The sequence below is a fragment of the Amblyomma americanum genome, chromosome 1, assembly GCF_052857255.1.
Source record: "Amblyomma americanum isolate KBUSLIRL-KWMA chromosome 1, ASM5285725v1, whole genome shotgun sequence".
In the NCBI taxonomy this organism is placed as follows: domain Eukaryota; kingdom Metazoa; phylum Arthropoda; class Arachnida; order Ixodida; family Ixodidae; genus Amblyomma; species Amblyomma americanum.
The window spans coordinates 551,486,098-551,506,768 of record NC_135497.1 but is presented as its reverse complement, the minus strand read 5'-3'; the positions used below and the strand labels follow the sequence as shown (position 1 = coordinate 551,506,768).

General features: G+C 45.2%; 1 protein-coding gene across 1 annotated transcript in view; it reads left to right on the top strand.

The window, feature by feature from the left end:
* Nucleotides 1-20,671, top strand: part of LOC144116329 (tachykinin-like peptides receptor 86C) — a 669,775-nt gene that overhangs the window by 532,419 nt on the left and 116,685 nt on the right. Inside the window, exon 4 of the mRNA XM_077651073.1 lies at nt 20,201-20,397. Within this exon, the coding sequence (XP_077507199.1) occupies nt 20,201-20,397 (197 nt within the window). The remainder of the gene's footprint in view (nt 1-20,200; nt 20,398-20,671) is intronic.

The window sequence follows — 20,671 nt, the reverse complement described above, 5'->3', positions numbered from 1 at the left end:
TTGCGCGCAAAACACAGCAAAACTTTATATTTCCTCAGCGGCAAGGAAAAGTTGGAACGCCAAAAGGGGCTTCTTATTAGACATCTTTAGCATACTGTCTAGCGTGTTATCGTTACCGATACAGGAGTATCAGGAGCCTGCGCGCTGAAAATGCGCATGCGTAGATCGCCTAGAAGGAGCAAGGCGGCGCCAGGTGCCCAGCACATGCGTGCATGCCTGTCGTATCGGGACCAATGAGCGCGTGCGCACTGGCAGTGGGTGGGCTCCCGGTACTCCGGTAAATGTAACGGTAACATGGTACATGATATGCTAAAGTTGTCTATTATTTTATCCATGAATGTACATTTTGATCAGATAAAGGCACAGCGCAACAGCTCCAGGATGAAGGCAGTACACAAGACACAGCACTGCGCACTGTCTCTGCTGTATACATTGGCACAAATTTCTCTTTCAAAAGAGAGAGAGAGAGAGGGGGGGAAAGATAAAGAGGGAAAGATGAACGAAAAGGCAGGGAGGGTAACTAGGCGACGCCCAGTATGCTGCCCTACACGCGGGAAGGGGATCGGGTGGAGAGATAGAAAGGGGAGAGAGGAAAGAGAGATCACTTTTCCACGGGTCAGTTGGCCCTTACTTACAGGATACGCAGGCCGCACACTGATAGTTCTCAACCTTGCACTCAGTCCTGAGTCCTTCAAGAACTTGAAAAGTGCCTTCACAGCTGTCCTTTGCTGTGAGGGTTTAGCCGAAGGACCCAGAGCCTTGGCTTCAGTAAGGGGCCGAGCGTCTAAGCGGCGGAGTGTTGCAGCAGGAATGACACGCTCACGCTCAAACAGAGGGCAGTCACAAGGTAGGTGCTCAACTGTTTCGTCGCACCCGAAGTTCCCACACGCAGGAGATTGCGATTAAGTGGGAGTAGACATTTGGAAATCCCAACCCCAGCCACAGCCGATAGAACAGCGCAGCATCGCAGTGGCAGAGCCGGACGGTGGACTGAGTTGAAGCAAGGGGTCGAGGCAATGCTGACCGCATGCGAAATTTCCGGGGAAGACCGGGACGCTAAAATCTCACTTCGGCCAAGCATTCGCAGATGTCTTACTGCGCCGGCTCTAGTCAGTGGTAGCTGGACAATGTTAGCACTGTCGTGAGCTGATCGAGCTGCAGCGATTCTCTTTCAAAGTGCTTCATCCCTGAATAGGTGTCATTTTGGCTATCTAGAGCCACAAGCGTGTTATTATTATTATTATGATTAGATAGTCAGCTGTTGTCCTGCGGTACTGTTGTCCTACGCAACTCTCTGGACAGACTATGTTCGTATCTTTGACAAACTAGGGAAAAATTCGATAAACTCGTTCCACTCACCGATGTTCCAGCGGCCCTTCAGGAATTTAAGCTGCACACTACCTACCGCTTCCTCCCTTAAAAGCAAAGAAAAATATATGCGTCTTACTTTGAAGCAGTCTCTTCTAGTTCTTATTTCTTTTGTAGAGGCACAGACGGTTGCACGCCTCTGAATTAACTTTCAGGAGTTTTTTGTTCTTAGTAACTTCTTGTTTTTAGCAAAAATCAATTCTATCGCTAGGTCGATGTTTGCCCGGCATAAAGGAGCTCGTTTATTGCCGGGAAAACTAGATTTAAAAATGGAACATTTTCTTGACGCCATTTCGTTCAAATGCAGGACGTCAAGATTGAACAGGGCTGCGTGATCCGTGCTTAGAAGCGAATGGGGGCTTAGCCTAGCCTCAGCAATCTTCGTACAAATTCTTGCTTCATGCACTACGGCTCGCTTGGAAACAGGTAGTGGCGACATGCCCAGCTTTCCGGGACATCAACTACTTGCGCCATTTACCGGAAGTGGCGGCGACAGGGCGCGTCACTGAATGGGATGGGGTACAAAAAAATTTTAAAACGTGAACAAAAGCACCTACAAAAAATACTTCCGGGATTTGTATAATATGCACTTAGCTGAAGAATGTGCCGACGTTTCAGTTCTGCGCTATTAGTACACGAGCTTCCCAGCGCGTTTGAATATTATACTCTGCTGCCAACGGAAGGGGGCCAAATTTTGGCATTTTTTCAGACTTTGAAACTGTATAGCGCCGTATCGCGGACAGATATCGAAAATGCTTCCCGGTTTTAGGTACCTTAATATATGCTCTTTAAAATGGCGTGCAACGGTCTTGCATAGCTTTGATCAAGAAGCTTCCTGAGGCATTTTAATCTGAAACCTGATATTGCCTGAAATATCAAAGATGTCGCCTGGTAGCGAGCTACTCTGCAGAAATGGTTCGGACTGATGAAGTTGCGTCCATTTTGATGCTTACCATTTTATCGTTGACTTTTGCCTTGTAGACAAGAACACATGTCAGAGCTCGAACCCAGTGTCTCAACCGGCGTTTTAAATATAGAAGGTTGTTACGATGACCATGCATTAACGCAGCTACATAAAGTACACGCGGCTGTTCATACATATGCTTGTCGTGGAGCAACTTTGCAAATTTTCAGCCCTTTGCTATTCTTCAAAAAGTTCATTTGCTCGTGTGATCACAATATATACGATATATTAGGGTATGAGATCTAGCTCATCTGAATTTTTTTCCATTCTTGTCACTGAAAGAGCGCAGCGGCATCAAAAAGTATTCGCGGATATAAGTATTTCAGTTTATTACTTTGAAACTTATTAAAGAAAATTTGATATAGCTTTGCTCAGAAACATTCTGAAGCTGTTAAGCTGTCGTGGCGCATAACATAGAATTGGGAGTCTTGAAGCAGATAGCGTCTAGATAGACGTTCAGGTTGTTACCGTCATGTTCGCATGTAAGGCTTTCAAATTAGTCACTCTAGCGTTGTCCGAATATGGTGACTGGTGTTTGCACTTAAGATTCTAACATGGGTTCTGAACCTTTTGATTTTGTCAACTGATTTTAATAAAAGTGCTCGTTTCAATAGAAAATATATTAGTAGGAATGTGTGAATGAAAAATTTAACGCATGATCACTATTCACACTTTTTCACTATTCATTCAGACTTCTGTAATATGCATGTATGATATATTGCCGGGATCCTATCTGTGGAACACGACTGAAAAATGAGGTTTCGCTTTTGAGGTTCGAAACTTCGCCTTTAAAGATATCACAAGATACCACGAACATTTATCTATTTTTGTAATTAGGGAATTTAATTTTGTCCACTTCTCTCCAACGAAAAAGCGCTTTTCATGCACGTCATCCAGGGTGCAGTTCATAACTATTTATATATATAAATATATAGATAGATATAAGAGATGACATGCGTTAGCGTAAGCAGCCTGCTTTTAAGATTCATCCTATTCTTCAAAATGCTCTGAAAGCGTGTAAAAAATTGATCGCCAGGAGCAAGATCAAAGAATGGTAACGGATATAAATTAGAGGGGGAAGAAAAATAAAGAACAACTAAGTGTCCTGCCCACGCCAGTACAAATACTACATTGATACTGTTAAAAGAATGAAAACTAGAAGTGCTCCCCGTTTGAACGGGCAATAAAAATCAAAGTGAAACTCCCCCACAAGTATAGTCAAAAAGAGAGAGAGAGAGAGATAGGCGAGGGGGGGGGGGGCAAAGTCTTGCATAGGGAGCCAAGTGATGTAAGGCCGGCTGAGAACCCAGCGGCTATGCCCACATTTCAGCGGAGGCGAAATGCAACAATGCCCCGTCTATTTACCCCAGGGGGTCGAATTAGCTCGAAGCGCTACAGTGCGCTGTCCCTCATAGCCCGTAATCGAACGAATTTGTATTTTTTTTCATTGCAGCTTTTCCCAATTCCCAAGTTACACTGCCTGCATCAGGCTTGATCTATGTGGTCGCGTGAAAAAATTAATTATACTGCACTGAACAATACTATTGCATACTTTGACAGCAGCAGCGTTTGGTAAATCAAAGCCAAGACAATTGTAATACAGAGGTAAAGCGCTACGAAAAGTAGACGCTAAAAAGGAATGTATACCAATGAAAACCGTCACGAATTACATTCCATGTTATATGGTTAATGAGAATATCAAATAGGCAGGGAGGTCATTATAGCACGTAGCGGAAAGCACAATGTCAGCAAATTATCATGCATGAAGGGGGAGCCTTCGTAACGAAGACAATCATGTGAAGTGATCTGTTACGTTTACAGTAATATTCGAAGCACTGGAGATTATATTTTTTTTTCTCCTTTGCCCCTTCGAGGAGGAAATCGAACAAATGTAATAGGTCTATTTTCATGCCGTCGCTGTCAACAAACTTGCACTTGTCACACTATCTGATAGCTTATGCGGTAGGGGTTATAACTTCACCGCAAAAGGCAATGACAAGGGCTATAGAGCCGACATAAAATATTTTATTTTACATTTTTTATACAGCATTTGGAAAGAAAATCTGTAGTCAGAATCACATAGCGTCATCACCTTGTGTTCATGTTACATGTACAACCAGAACAATGCACTCCAAACATCACGAATATGAATATAACTAAACACACTTCACAGAAAAATGGCATACAAAAGAAGCAAAAGCTTGCGAAAAGAAAAAAGAACAAGGCAAACTTTTAATCGGTTGCCAAGCAAAATCAGGCAGCATAGAAGGACGTACAAATGAACATAAATGGTGGCATGGAATGTAGTACTGCTGTCGTCAGTTGTATCGCGCCTGTTTTTCAAATGAGTATCAGATGATCTACGCCCGATACGCCCGATCAGTTTTCTTAAATGCGGTGCAATATTTTTTTCCTGTTGCACCGTAGAACTAGAAAGGCCTATGTGCATGTTTATTTAAAAAGCTTCCCCCCCCCCCCCCAGTATTTTTTCTAGCTTTACTGATTGCGATATAAATTGCTTCCCCATGCTTTGATTAGATAAAAGAATTTTCTTACACCAAGACAAGTCAAAAGTTCATTTTAAAAGTGATGATGGCAATACTTACAAAACACACATATCACATTTATATTACACCAAAAATTGCTCAGCGCATATTTGGCAGGTAAACACTCACATAATACAAATACACTATTTTTACTACGCACCGAACACTCCTTTAGGGGCAGGTTGCATAAGTAATCGGGAACAGTACTCTTCATCTCCAAGCAGTGATGAACTTTCTAAACCAGAGGTACAACACTGCACTATAAATAAAGGAGAAAACGCCCAAAACTAAAATACACCTCTCACAATATAACTTGTCTCCTCCTATGGCTACAATCATTGCTTTTCTCTTTCTTTCCTCACAAGGTTGCCCAGTTTTTTTATTGATTTGACTTTCGTCGACATTCCCATAGCCCGAAGCTCGGCGCGCAATTCTCCTGCAACCATATCGTTTACATTTTGTAGAGAGTTTCCTTCTCTCACTTTTTCTTCTGCACAGCGTGGCCTCTTCGCCCGTGTCTCTTGAATAAGTTCTTCAAACCAGTACTCTTGGTCCCGCTTTTTATATGCACGACTTAGTCTGGCATTCTCACTCAATTCAAGCCTTTTCGCCATCTTGAGGGCGTCAGCGGCTGCATTCCACTTTTTCGGCTTTCCATGGTGTAGATGCTTTAGCATGTCAGTTTTTTTCTCTAACCCTTGGCTTGAAAACCAACCAAGGCACTTGAACTTTTCGTGAGTTGCGGAAGCGTGGTGCGTGTGAATATGAATATACGGCGTAACTCTATCGCCACCACAGCCTTTGCAACCTTGCGCCCCTAATTCTAAGAACGTGTGAAAGAATTTTGAGGTTTCTCTTTCTTTGCTGCTACCTCAACATCATTTTCCAGATGGTACAAAATTTTGTGCAGAAGTTTCCAAAGGAGCAAAGTTTTTCCTCTGTGTTAGGGTGCAATTTCCGGCCAGTTTTTTAGGCAAAGGCTTCAGCAGGCACTCACAATCGCCCCCCAATAGCGACGTGAATGTTTTTCCCTTGTTTCCTTCATTGGGTTCCCAGATTTGAAATTTATTCCCACAGTTATTTGTGGGGTCAACTATGTCCTGAACGTGTGTGGTCATACAACGTGGGTTGCGACTTTTTCGCGGTAATCTCTTTCTTCTGCTTCTGAAAGCAATCCGCCTACAAGGCGGTTAACTATTCTTAACTTCATGAGCAATACATCAGGAATTATCAAATAAGAACCGAAGTTGAACAACGGCACGTTTTTCATCACGTTCGCCTCTGGGCAGCAATCAGCTTTCATGTTCCCAAGAGTGTGGATCAAAGGATGTTCATTGAAGCTCCTGTACTTGTCAGAACTGAGCACCTTGTATGTGGGTTCGCTAGACAAAATGGACAAGGATAGCGTGATGCAGCAGACTGCAGACCCTGTAAAACAAGCAAAAATTTCAAATCTGAACCTAGACAGATGTGAATCGGAATCTTTTGGTCCCCTACAGATATGCTACCCCTTTGTGCGACAAGATTAATTTCTTTTATCAAATCCTAAAAATCTTTTCTTATTTCAAAATAACCCTCTGAGATCTCCGCCACACCGAGAAGGCGATGGAGGTTATGGCTTTGTAGCTGCCGCGTTTTGCAAATGATGACGAATGATAATGTTGTTCAGGTCGTGCGTCTACTCACAACACAGTCATCACCCTCTATTTTTACAAGGAGTATCTCGCTGGAGATCTCTGTCATACTCATGCCTACATCTTTAGCTAGCTCTCGCGCAGCTAACGCCAAGTCTTCCTCAAAGAAAACCTGAGCGCCAGGTGAGGTATCTGGTGTCATGAAGACAGTTATTCTGTTGTCTAGGTGCTCTCTGTAAGAATGTATTAGCCTTATGGCAGGAAAATTAGGGACGGTCGCGGAGAGGTGCTTTCAGAAAACGTTACTGACAAAATGTACGTCCAAGAGGGCTGCAACTTCTCGCAAGCTTTTTTTGTTTGGAGAAGAAAGGGCATTGTAGTTAACTCGACCATTGCTGCAGAAACCTCTTTTTATATCACAAAAAAAAATATTTCTCCATTTTCCTTGAATGTTACTTTATGCAGCAGGCCCTTTAGGCTAGTTACGATAAGCTGGCATACATCTAGGCCGTAGCTTTCCAGTACAACTTAAAGTGCTTGCGTGATGGAATAACCAGCGGCATTGAGCTTCCTTCGGTCTGTTTTTTTTCACTCCTCGCCGACCATTATGCCTTTCTTGAGTAGCATTGTAGTTTTTTCAGATTTTAGTTTTTCGTTCTGATGCTCTAAGTTAAGAAGCTTCGCCTTATAGGCAGAGACGATGTCTATGAGTTCATTTGTGGCCTTTTCTGAAACTGTTCCTACTCTTCCGAGTTCTTTTTGCAGAGAAGAAATTACAATATTCTCTATGAATTCTGCGGTATTCCTTTCAGGTGGTAGATTGAGACTCGAGGTGAATCTTTATTAACCTATTCCTTTTTAAGAAGGACGCTTTCGCATGGCCTGTCAAATTCCTGTAGCGCCTACCGCAATATTGCACAGTGACGTAAACCGGTCCGCAAAATATTTACCCATAATGGGAAGCCTCAACTTCGGGGGCAAAAATGATTGAACAGTTTCAAAGTATGTCTTTCGAAGAAGGTCCTTCTCGTGACTTATCTTTATAGCTGTCTCATTTGTAAGCGTGAATGTGGCACTTAAACTGTCAAAGATAGCAGACAACAGGAGACCGCTTGATCGACGGCAGTTAAACAGCTTTTTTGTTAATTTCGTACAGGATCTCTTTGAGGCAGACTGGAGGCGTCGATTCGATGGTTTCCTGGGGGATGTGAGCTCGCGCAGACAGGCCTCGTTGAGATTCCTCTTAGGCTTCAGGGTACAATGCCATTTGGAGTACCCTTTCCATTGGATCAGGTATCCTTTGCGCTAAATGAAATGATTTCTGAAAGTTTGAAAATATAGGGAGGGGGGAAGGGGGTTGAAACCAAAAGTAGAGAAACTCTGAGTCTCCGGATTTCACTTGTTTTGATACTTATTAGGTTTATAAGATCAACAAGGGCACGTGAAGTTATGCACCCTATCACGAGGAAAATTTGCGTATTATCGCAATAAAGCAAAAAAAATGCTGCTGCTAATATGAAGGCAGCACAGCGTCATCAAGACAAACGCTAATAGAAATCGTCCTTGGCAATCGCGAGAAAAGTAAAATTCGGTATACTAAAGTCAGTGCGACTTACTAATATCAAATACTAAATTGGACAAAACTATTTACAGGCCCGCAATACTACCCGAAAATGTGACCCATAACAGAAACGCAACAAAAGTTTTTGTAATAACATTATAGAAAACGATAAGTACATGAACTTGTACATTTTTGTGAATGATACGATGTTATCTTGCTCGGGATCTAGTCCGGTGCAAAGTGGAGCAAGTGCATTTGAATATGGAAATGCAGTTTGAACCTCGTTTCTAAACCGGGTGAAAACAGTTACAACTACTAGACTGAATGATGTTTTAGCGGAGTAAGTATAAAGGACCTGCAGTGTTGTTTTATTCCCTACCACATGCATACTCTCCTTAACAAGACTTGTGTGTTCAGTGAGAGATGAATCAATGCGTAATTATTTCTTGTTATTGCGTTGCTGTTATTTTAAATGGAAGAAGTTTTCCAGGGCACCTTTTTAAAAATGTCTGAAAGACCATTAATTACGTTTCACACTTTCTGCTGGAGATGGAATAAATGCACTTTATTTTTTGATGAAGTATACATCAGATACCAAAATCAAAGCACAGGAAATGACTAAGTGTACCCAGCAGTTCGTTACAAATATCCAAAGGTTTTAATGTTACAATATTCAAGCAAAAAGTTAAAAACTTACCGTTTTCGCGATGACTGTCGACGGAGTGGTACATCAGTTGCTTCTGGCAGAAAGGTAAGGCTGCAGTTGCTGAGTGTGAACGAATGGTGGTGAGCATCTCGATGGTGCTGTATTTATAGCATCATCATCATCATCATCATCAGCCTTACTACACCCACTGCAGGGCAAAGGCCTCTCCCATGTCTCTCCAATTAACCCTATCCTTTGCCAGCTGCATCCACCCTTTGCCTGCAAACTTCTTAATCTCATCCGCCCATCTAACCTTCTGCCGCCCCCTGCTACGCTTACTTTCTCTTGGAACCCACTCCGTTACCCTTAAAGACCAGCGGTTGTCTTGCCTTCGCATCACATGCCCTGCCCAAGCCCATTTCTTTCTCTTGATTTCGACTAGGATGTCATTAACACGTGTTTGTTCCCTCACCCACTCTGCCCGCTTCCGATCTCTTAACGTTACACCTATCATTTTTCTTTCCATGGCTCGCTGCGTTGTCCTTAACTTAAGCTGAACTCTTTTCGTTAGCCTCCACGTTTCTGCCCCGTAGGTGAGTACCGGTAAGATTATGCTGTTGTACACTTTCCTCTTGAGAGAAATTGGTAAACAGCCACTCATGATCTGCGAGAATTTGCCATATGCGCTCCACCCCATTCTTATCCTTCTAGTTATCTCCCTCTCTATTTATAGCATGCCAGCCAAATAGCACGCCAGCGAACAAGCTTGCATTAGGACAGCGTTAAGGATCTGGAATCACGTGCAACGCTCACGTCCTTTCCCTTTTGTCACAAGACGCCTCCCGGAAACTACACATCGTGACAGAATTGTTTTTTTTTGGGGGGGGGGGGGGATTTTGCTTTACCTTCTGACGAAACCGGTTGTTGTGTAAACCAAAGCTTTCGTCACTTTGCTTACACCAAGGTTAGACAGGGTCATGAATCCGGGATCACTTGTCACTCTCACGTTCGTTCCCCTGCTGTCACAAGACGCCTGTCGGGAACTAAACGTCATGACAGTCTATTGACGGAATTGCTATTTTTGGGATTAATTTTGCTTTACCTACTGACGAAACAGGTTGTTGCTTAAGCCAAAGCTTTCGTCACTTTCTTTACAGCAGGGAGAGACCTATCCCTTGTGTAAGCACCGTCACGTCAAAGGGGAAAGGCCGATGGGCAAAATTGCCAACTTTTTCTTCTAAACTGGCTTTGCACATGAGCACCTGCTGCCCATTCCTGTCAAAACTCAAAAGGCACATGCTTTGCGAGCCAGACCAGAGACAGGTGCGCCGGTGACGCATGCAGGGAGAGGTCTATTGAACGTTGACGTTTCCTGGCTCTGAATGCATCTAAGAAGGGAACTAGCGTTGGGTATTCTATGGCGCAATTGTTACTTTGTTCGGGGGCGACCGGTTGCGGGAGGGAGGGGAAGAGGCTCTTGAAGGCACGTCTAGGGCTGTCATGAGTCATACGATGCATTTACTTGTTATCTACATTTTTAGTTTCTTGGAGTCGCTCTTCAACAGTGTAAAACTTGGACTGAAATTTTGGTCTTGCTACAGTGTTTTGTAGACGTACATTTGCAGGTGCGCACTGTAGTGCACGCTGCATGAGGTTTGCTTTTGGCTTCTGCATTTCAGTGTTGCGTGTGTACCAGGACTCAATTAGGGGTCTCCTTCAAGGGCCGGTTTCGTTTTGCCGAGCAACAGTGTTATCGAAGCAAATTTTGTAATTTTGTGGTTGGTGAAGTCTGGATTACCGGTAGCTACGCTGCGCTCTCTCGAGAAGTTCCTAACGTCGCTCTTGCGCTGATTCTATCGTTCAGCTTTTGGTTTCACCAATGTTCGTCGTCGGGCACTTGCCACATGGAATGTCGCTGATTATGCCTTGAGCTCTTTCTCTCGGTGGGCGACCCTTGGGTCGAACGAGGAATATTTATTATATGAAAAAGAGGCCCACCCATAAAACTAGCACAATGCATAGCTGAGTGCGCGGTTGGAGAGACATTTAATGGATAACAACACTCGTGTCTTGAAGAGGAAATCATGTGTCCTTGTATAAAAAAATACGAAATACAAACACACAAAAAACTGTTCCAATCTGTGCTACACCTGGACTACCACACCGCAATAATGCATGCGTAATGTGCCGTGTTTTGTAGCAATGCGTAGACACCGAGCGTTGTGAGCACAATAACATTTCCGAATTTGTCTCGTTGCGCTTGAAATTCGTGTTGTCGCCCAGGACGCCGTCCGATTGACGTAAACTTCAAGCGATACCTCATTGAGTGGTCTGCTTCCTCTCTGGTCAAGTGCCCAAGGGCGTGGCGAAGGCTCGGGTTGAGTACATGCTGGGAACGCTACTGTATGAGATGAATGTCGCTTCACAGCTCTCGGGCGCCGTTTGCCAAGGTGACCTCGGCGTTTCTTCACCGCGACAGATGTCCCGGCTCGCTGTCGCTTCGTCGTGGCGTTTATGGCGAAGGGCGAAAGTGCTTCACAAAATTCTCTCCGCCTCTTCGAACTACTCGAGCTACTTCCTCTATTCCCATGGACGTTGCCAACTCCGCTTTTCTGTGGTGCCTAGGCCGTCCTTTAGTATTTGTCTCTTTGCTCTGTTTCTGGTTTCTTTTTCGTGTTCCTTTTCTAATATGAAACAGTTGCTTTCCACCACATTGCGTAGAGCGCTAATTCTTCAAGGCATAAATGATTCCTAGAGACATGCACTGGTGACTTACGGTGATAGCCGAGCTGTTTATAACGCATCACACGTTTGTGGTTCGAAACACTATGAAAGTTGAAATTACTGTAGGTGTGTTTTTTTCGGGACCTTTCTCGCGGCGAAATCAAGGTGTTAATCTCCAAATGCATGTCTATAAATACACACGTGCTTAATATAGTGTTAGCCGCATGTGAACAGTGTCGCGCAAAAACAAAATATATGACTTCATCATATGGCCGGAGTATAAAGGAAATGAGTTTCTCATTTTTCTTCACTGTCTGAGTTTTGTTCTTATACTTTTTTCTTTGTCCCTCACGGATTCCTCAGTCGCTGTAACCACAAAAAAAGGTTAGTAATGTTTCTCTTACATTCGGGTTTCATGATTTTGCGATTATAGTTGTATTCTCAAAATTGAGGGCACAGGCATACCTTGAAGCATACATCACAAGGTTTCCAGTGTAATATTTGCTCAATTGGCCACCTGACGCGGTGTAGATATGCACACGCACACAACTTGTGGTTTCGGTGCTCCAGCGTGCGTTCGTGTGTGCGTGCGCGCGCGCGTGTGTGTGTGCGTACGTGCGCGTGCACTCAAGCCGCTACCACTGGGTCATGCGAATAGATGTGAAAGATTCGAGATATCAGAGAAATATTGGATGGAATAAACGCGCGTCCCAGCCAAAAGCCAAATGCCCATGTGTCCCCCTTATCCCCCAACCATGTTCCTTCAGGTGGTTGCTGACACCATTTATTATTCGCCATTTTTTTTACTTTATAGCCGTGCTACCTGTTTCCGTCTTTTTATTTTGGTCTGTCTGTCAGGAAGTCTGTCAGGCGCGTCCGTCCTACACTAGTACCGTCGAATGTAGGCGAGTATTTCTCACTATCCAAGCGGCTTTGCCTCCGCAAAGCCCAAAATCGCTCGCCGCGCACAGAAGCCAGCTGGTCGGCCCGACGATTAAGAATCGCTGTTTAGTTTTTGCGTCGATAAACTCATCCCCAGGATATGAAGTGGAGATGTGCTACTATATTAGCGCATTTCGCGAGTGACTTTCGGGATTGGATCCTTTTAAAGACTTTTGATGTATTAAAGAAATTTGAAGACTATGTTTACCTTCGATGTTGACAGCCTTCAATTTATAGTTCTTTATAAGTCCTTGAAATGAACTCTATCATGGACATAATGTCCGCCTTGGCGCACAATCCACCCGCACGGACCGCGACGATGCATCTTTTATGGCTTTTAAAAGAAAAATCTGTATACATTAGAAAAAAAAAGGCACGCCCTATTTGTTGCAGCCAGCACGATAATAATGTACGTCCTTCACGTCTGTAGCATGGCAGAGTTTATAACAAGGCACAAAACCAAGAAACAATTCAATATACACGCAAAAAATTTTGAAAAAAGAATGTACAAGCAAGAGCGTAAGTTCAGCTTCTCATAACGAAATGAAGCATCTCATATCGAGATGCTTACCCATGTATTCTTTCTAGTGAGGCTATCTGTTTAGTTCTTTTTTTTTTTGTTCTGACATTTCAAGAGCGCATTAAGAACGAACTCTTCTCTCAAGCGAGACACTGTTCTAAAATCGGGTCGCAAACACTGATGGCACTGGATTGACAACGGATCACCGTTCGAATTCTTCATTTTATTGTTATGTTGTCGCCGCCGGCAACTAATGCAGCAAACGGTTTCATCATTTCTGCAGGAGCATAATAGTATGAATACGAGCATGCAGATACTCAGAGAGTAGCTTTGTTACAAAATCTCGAATGTAATGCGGGCGGCGACTCTTTTAAGGCGAAAGCCTTCAATGGCTGATACTCGCAATGTCCGCCCGTCCATGACACTCAACTCGCTAAGCAAAAACTTTATGCATGATGGGATTCCAACCACTGTCCCTCCGTTCCGCAGCTGAGCGTGTTAACGACTACGCTATACCTCCAGACAACACAAACGTAGTCTCCTTGTCTAGGACGCTGTATAGTGTTTGTAGAAAGGCGTCGAATCAGATGGATGCCTCCCAAATGCCCCCCAGTGTCTGCAGCATTTAAGATTCACAAACAACTGTGTACTTAATTAACATCTTAACCACACATCAGTGACACAGGCAGCAACACCACGCCAAAGGCTTGCACATCACTGCACTTTAGCTCAACAAAGTGCCCCCTGAATTTTTTTCTGGTTCCAACGTAATAATTATTTAGATCCAGAGACTGCGATGCAAACATGTTTCATCTGCGCAGATAAGATGCGTATTACACTCTGCGTATTCTGTATAGCAACGTTGTGTCAATTTTAGGCAGGTTAAGTTGCTGCATGTCCCAATTTTATCCACAGATTCTCTTCTGAAACTATCCTTCAAATATACAAACTGCATGCAGTGGGAGACCGAGACAGGCAACTATAGAGGAATGTAAAGTCGGAACGCGACGCATAGGGTTGCGGCGCTTCTAGTATTGTCGCAACAATAATGAAACCGGTGTTCTGAATAACTGTCCGACCCGAATAGGACGTACAAGAGCTGTAGTACACAAAACATGGTGAGGACCTCGATACTCCCTACAAAAAGGAATCACCGATGGCAAGGCGCAGAGGCAGGAGGGTGAGCTATTGGTCTATAATGAGTAGCCCGCTTACTAATCAAGTCGAGCAGCGAAATTAATCGTTCGTCCTTTTGTTTTTCGTTACCGTTTTTCGTTTTCGTCATTTTGTTCTCTTTTTGGTGTGAGCGACTGTATAACCGTCTGAAAGGTCTCGCTTTTGTATCTTTTCTCCTTTCCATCTTGTCATCGTTACTGTAGTTTTCCGCCGTCTAATTGGGTTAGCAGCATTCCAAATAAAAGAAATACAATTACACCGGTAAGTCGTTCTTCCTCGCTGTTTATAAATTTGCACAGAAATATACCTTCCGATAGAAATGGGTACTGGCTTTTGTAACAACGTTTTTGGTCAGACCAGTTGTCTCAGTGTTCGCTTCGGTGAAGAAAACTGCCGATCGATAATTGTGCAAGCCTGCTGCGCACCTGTGCCGTTTAACTTTGAGGTACGGCTGAAAGTGCATTCGCGACAGCTTCCATGTGCATTACGGTGATAGTTGCTTTAACAAGGTACGTATTTCATCAGCTAAACAAATCAGCGTCTGGATTTCACTCAAAGCGGATAACCGCTAAATTGGAATACGTAGTGTAATATATTCAGGCTACAGATGGGCAGCGCTAAACTCGTCGCGCCTCCGCTTCTGCACCTTAAGAGACAGACTCGTGCGAAAGGCAACCAAGTTGAACAATCATGCATGAAATTAAGCACAGCACTTTGGACGAGGCGCGTTTAGGTTGCTGATACGCATATATGACCCACTAGAACTGAAGATTTCCTTTTTATTTGTGGCTAAATGCGCGAAACACCACTCGCTACAGTGGCTATCGCGGAAAACTCTCTCCTCCTCCTCCTCACCATGCCGAACCAACTATGAATTTTTCCGCGGCTTGTAATGAATCATGTGTTTTAATTTCGGTAACAAAGAAATGCTATAGCTATAGCGTATGCTGGCTCGCGGTGTTTAGCACTAAGCATTTTCGTTACCTATACGCTAGCTTGGAACAGCCTTAATGCGCCACGGAGAATTTGGTAATGATAGCGAAAAGGTTAAAAAACGCTCTATAGCTCGAAGAGAATAGCTTCGCCCGGCGCTGCTTTAGAACACGCGCCATCGCCGCAGCCTTCCGCACCGCGTGTTAAACTTCCAGCTTCTCGCGCTGTGCTTCGCAAACGGTGGTCTTCAGGTAGACTCATCCGTGCGCGAAACAGATTCGGCGGCGGAGAAGCACCGTAAGACAATTGCCAGTCGACGGGCAGACGAGGAGCGGTGCGTGGTTTGTAGCGTACTAACTACTATGGTCAGAAGTGCACTGAAACAGAGGCACAACTTTCCCTAGCCTTGTTATCCGCCGCGGCCAGACGCAGACGGGAGAGTGTACTCAGGCAGCTATACTTCTATCATCAACGCCTTCGCCTTTTCTCCTTTGGAAAGCATTTGAGAAACGATGCTGTCGGAAAAAGAGAGCAAAACAAGGCAATGTGTCCGCTGTTTCTGCCCATTGTTCATGACCTACACTACGAGCATTCTGTTAAGCGGCGGCGCTGCATGCCGCTTCGAAAATTATGTTCTTGGAGGTGATACTGCGCATGCATGATGTGCACTGCTTATTTTTTTTTTTCCAAGAATAGCTAGATTTTGGGCTTTTGCCCAGGGTTACTCGGGTGCTGAAAAAATTGCTCCTGAGGTGTCTTTCTATCCTTTCTTAGTGGCTAAAGCGGCACACTGGGACTAGAGAACTCGGGAGATAGTAAAGGCATATAAGATATGGGGATACACATGAATCCTCTATGCCTTATGTTAAGCGCGCCGTTCGGGAGGTTTGCGAGGGAGGGCACCCCGCCGTCCCCGCTTCATTTCGCGCCCCGGGGCGACACCGCCCTGAAGACTTTCCCTCTTTTCCCTCTTACAACAAAGAGACCTCCTCTCCACAGCACGGAAGACGTCGCGGTTTCGAGTCATCGCGGCGATAAGAGGCGAGGTTCCAAAAAGTTGGAAAATTTCGCTGCGACGCGCCGCTCAATCGCTCAGGCGCTTGCATCTGAACCAGCCTTTATTGCCCGGCCACCGCGTGTGACTTGTCCGCCGCGGGCCGTGAGCGAGGAGCCACGCGAGGTGAGCGTAACTAAAGCCCTTCTTTCCCCACCATTTTGTGTGCGTTCAACCCTTCTTGTGCATTTGACCCCCGTACGCGAGCGGAACACTACCTCGTTGCGGCGGTTGCTTTGTTGCTTGCTGCTGCTTGTATTGCTCGGGAGCAATAAACGCTCATCCGAGTAGCATACTCGTGTTGGTCCCCTCTGGCCCGAACCCGCCGTGGTTGCGATTTACCGCACCGCGGGTTGGGGGTCACAGCTCTGACTGCTAGGGCTTGCGCGCTGGCGCTAGGGAGCGACTATCGCTTCTAGCCATTCGAGCGTCCTTACAAGAATAACCCCCATACAGATTGTCAAATAAAGTGACGACTATGCAAACCAGGCCTCCTCACTGCTTTCGAGAAAGAAAATTTGTTTTGTAAACAGTCTTACTTTTTGTCTCAGTTTTGCGCTTTTTCTCTTGTTTTTCAATACATTTATTTACTCGAAGCGTTGCAATAAATCGCTATTGTTGCTTGTTAGCGCTCCACCTATTGTCTTCCCTTTGTCAGCGATTTAATCTTTTACGCTGCAGTATCCGAGACTGAAGCCGACCAATAAGCACGACTTCTAGTCCTGCTTTAGTGTATTTCTATCAGTGCTTGTAATTTCCTTGCTGGCCGTCGCTTTCTCTCCGTCACTCTTCGTGATTCTGAAAGCTGTTCGGTAAATCCGTCTAAGAACTATACCTGCGGGAAAATCCCCCCTGGAAAGGGCTAAGGATGCATTGTCCCTGGCATTCACCGAGAGCCCCCCCCCCCCCCCCCCCCCCCCCCCCGCTGACACCAGACAAAGCATGCACCAGCCAGCTGGTTGTTTACCAGCCCGAAAGGGCATGGAAAACGCATGTTTGGGAGGGGAGAGCTTTATGAGGAAGTGCAAGGAAACGAGCGTCCGTGAAAGCAGGCAGCCCATTAAAGACTCTTCTCCATGTATGCATTCTATATATTTATGATTATGTCTAAAAAAATGATGGGAGGAGACTTCAGCACTGTTCTGTACACTATCATGTTGGAGCCGGTGGTAGTAGTAGTTGTGCGTGGTTTATTAAAATAATAATAAAAACGAAGGCATCTGCCATCGATACGGAAGCACCTGAGCTGGGGCAGCGGAAATAAAGGATAGCAGGCAGAATGGAGAAATGAAATGGAAGAGGTGGAGGGACAGGAAGAGAGGATAGGGATGAGAGGTAATATACACAAAAACTATTTGCACAATAATAAGTATGTACAGGTTGCGCGCGTGATTAGTTCATGATGAAATAGGAGCCAGTGGGAAGAAATAGAAATCGGAGGAGGACCCGACCCGGCAGAAAGAATTTCAAGCCGTGAAGGAAAGGTTTTAGGAGAGGGGGGGGGGGGGGGGGGGGGGGGGGGGGGTGAAAGGACAACTTAAACCGGGAAGAAAAGTTCGGGGAACCTGAAAGAGCTTCAGGCCATGAAGAAAAGGGTCACCGAGAGCCCCGCGATCCTCCGAGTGTTGTAAACCGGACTCCTCTTCCGACGCGTAAGCGAGCGCCCGTGCGCTGGCGCCTATATCTATCATGGACTGATATCCGCGCCCCGCAGCGGTTCGTTGGCGTCTTCTGCAGAGCGCATGCGCAAAGCGGTTCTGGCGTACGCCAAGAACGCCGACGCTCGGCGCGTACGCGCAAGAAGCACCCTTGGAGTTGGCACTTGAGATTCCCCAACCAGCCGCCTCAACAAACGCCGCCGAGCACTCGGCGCAGGAGATTTTGTGTACAACGCTTTGGGCCTTTCCTTTAGGATGCCGGTCTGTGGCGGGGGGGACGAGGTGGCGATGGTGGTTGTCGTCTTGTGTGTTGCACATACATGTCTCTCTCAATTTGCCTGCCTCTCTACGTCGCAAAATCAAAACACCTAAAGAGCTGCGCTCAAAATTCGCATTACGTAGTAGCGTAGTTGTCAATGTTTTTAAGTTCCGTTTTTGCAGGTTGAATTAATTCTGAATATTTACCCTGCGTAATAAACGCACAGCGAAAATTTTCACAGATATTATCCGGTAAAGAAGAGCGTTCGTTACGCGAGTAAATGCGGCTAATAGTTAATTGTAAACTTAAGAGCACATACCACACAGGTCGAATGCAGCCTACCCTAAAACAAACGACGTTTTCTTTCAGCAAAACAGAGTAATAAAAAATTTCGTGCGGGGAGATTGAATGTACTTTACATCCTTACAATGTCGTTTGACGATTAGTTTGTATTTCTTTTGCTTCGGGCTAGAATAATTTAACAAACACGAGCAAACAACGGTACGTGGATTTGTTTGTTAACTACGTAATAGAACCAAGAAACAATCCTACTCATGCTCTGTGCAGCTTGTTGGGAGAGCAGTGGTGGTGGCTTTTATGTACAGGCGGGATTACCCTTATTGTGGTCAGTGGGCAAATCCTCCATCTGAGCCCCTTAATTTAAACGATGTGTTTCTATCACTGTCTCGAAGAGCCAGTGTTCTCGAAAACTTCAAGTGTCTTCCGCACTGTTGGCCGCTCAGTTCGTGAACGCTAAGGGTACACGATGAGAGAGGCGGCGTCCAAAGATACGTTCACTCTCCTCAGATTGCGCTGGAGTGTCTCACTACCGTCACAAAACAAAACAAAAACTGAAGTGCGCAGCTAGTGGTGGTCGCAGCAGTAGATGTTAGATGCGCTATGTTCCGGATACGAAGTTATTTATTTATCTACACAATACTGCAGACCTTTTGCTTAGGTCCAAGCATGAAGGGCACAAAGATATAATATACAAGTACAATCAGTCAGTGGTCAAAGCATGCACGACAAATAAAATTGATGAATATCCCTATACAGTAACTAAAATACATCATCAAAGGCATTCAGAAAGTCAACAGCGGACGTCACACTCTCAAGGAGAGCATTCCAGTCAGTAACCATGCTCGAAAAAAAGAGAAAATTTAGAAATGTTAGTTTTCGCGAAATATAGCGCTAAACTATAATCGTGGGGATGAGGACTTCCACGCGTTTCTGAAAACTTTACATAGCATTACGCCGATAAAAGAGCTGGTTCATTGATCCGCTGCAAAGACAAGCGACAGCAATTATAGAACCAAGACGGCACCTTGCAACTCCCCAAATGTTTGTTGAGATTTGCCTTTTGGACGCTTCCATTGCGTCCGCCCAAAAAATTCTTCTACATGCATCCGATATGCCTGCTTTCGGCGTCCTTGATTGTTTATTTCATTTTATAGATTTTAATTTGGCTTCTGACCACGAGAATAAATCCTGGATTTCACTAATGTGGCACTCTAGTTGAAATGCAGTGAAAAGATACGGCGCCGGTGAGACATGCCACACTGTATCACTGCGTCCTGTTTCTCCTGAGATGTATCTCTTCTTTACCTTACAACTCGTCAAAAAGAACCATGTGTTTTCCATCCACACAGCGTCCCCCTCGAACGACCTCAACAAGTCCGTCAACCAGCTTGCCATTTCTGTCCCCACCTTCTCTTCTCACTGGGCGCCTTTCTCAAAATCCTGCTACTCAACATGCCTTCTATACGGGCGCACAGAAGGCTTCACGCCGCATTGATAGTTTTCTTTCGCCCACAAAAGCTCTTCCTGCTCCCCCCTTATCCCACAGTGTGGAAGTTATATAATCCGAAGAATGGTTAACCGCCCAATCCAACCCCGCCGCTGCATGCCCTCCCGTCTGCCTGCGTGCGGCTATGCGAGGCAGGAAAGGGGAAAAGAAAAGAGAAAGGAGGAGTTCAGGGTCATGCGGCCTGTGGTGGCAGTTTTGAGAACCAAACGGCCATGTCCCGCAAAGCTGGGCTTGTACCTGTATTTTGTCTTTTTTAAAATTTTCCCGTTTACAAAAGAGCGCTCCATTTTCACTTATAGCATCCTCTTTGTAATTAGAACCCGGTAACCTGTTGGTCCCGGCCAAATTCAATTCGTCTTCTGACTTTAGTGTCTCATTTAACCTGCTCGTGCCCTCTCGCCCACGCAGGTGGTGAAGATGCTGTTCACTGTGGTGCTCCTGTTCGCCGTGTGCTGGCTGCCGTACCACGCGTACTTCCTCTACGTGTCGCACAACCCTCACGTAGCCTACCTGGACCACATCCAGCACGTGTACCTGGCCATGTACTGGCTCGCCATGTCCCACGCCATGTGCAACCCCATCGTCTACTACTGCATGAACAAGAGGTAGGCACTCTTTGCTCCGTAGCGGGGGCCAGTCTCATACTTGTCTCACTTGCGCAGGCAAGAATGACACTACCCCACTTGCAAACAGTATTTGCCAATGCGGCTGCTTACTTGTAAACCTTGGGGAATTTTGTGAAGAAAAAGAGGGGATGTCACCTGATCAGGGTGTATACCGCCTTACGCAGTTATATTACGTCAGTGCCTCGCGCGGCAACTCACGAAAGCAGATAAGAATTGCTTAAGGCTGGTTGCGCAAGATTGCTCTCTCTAGCGC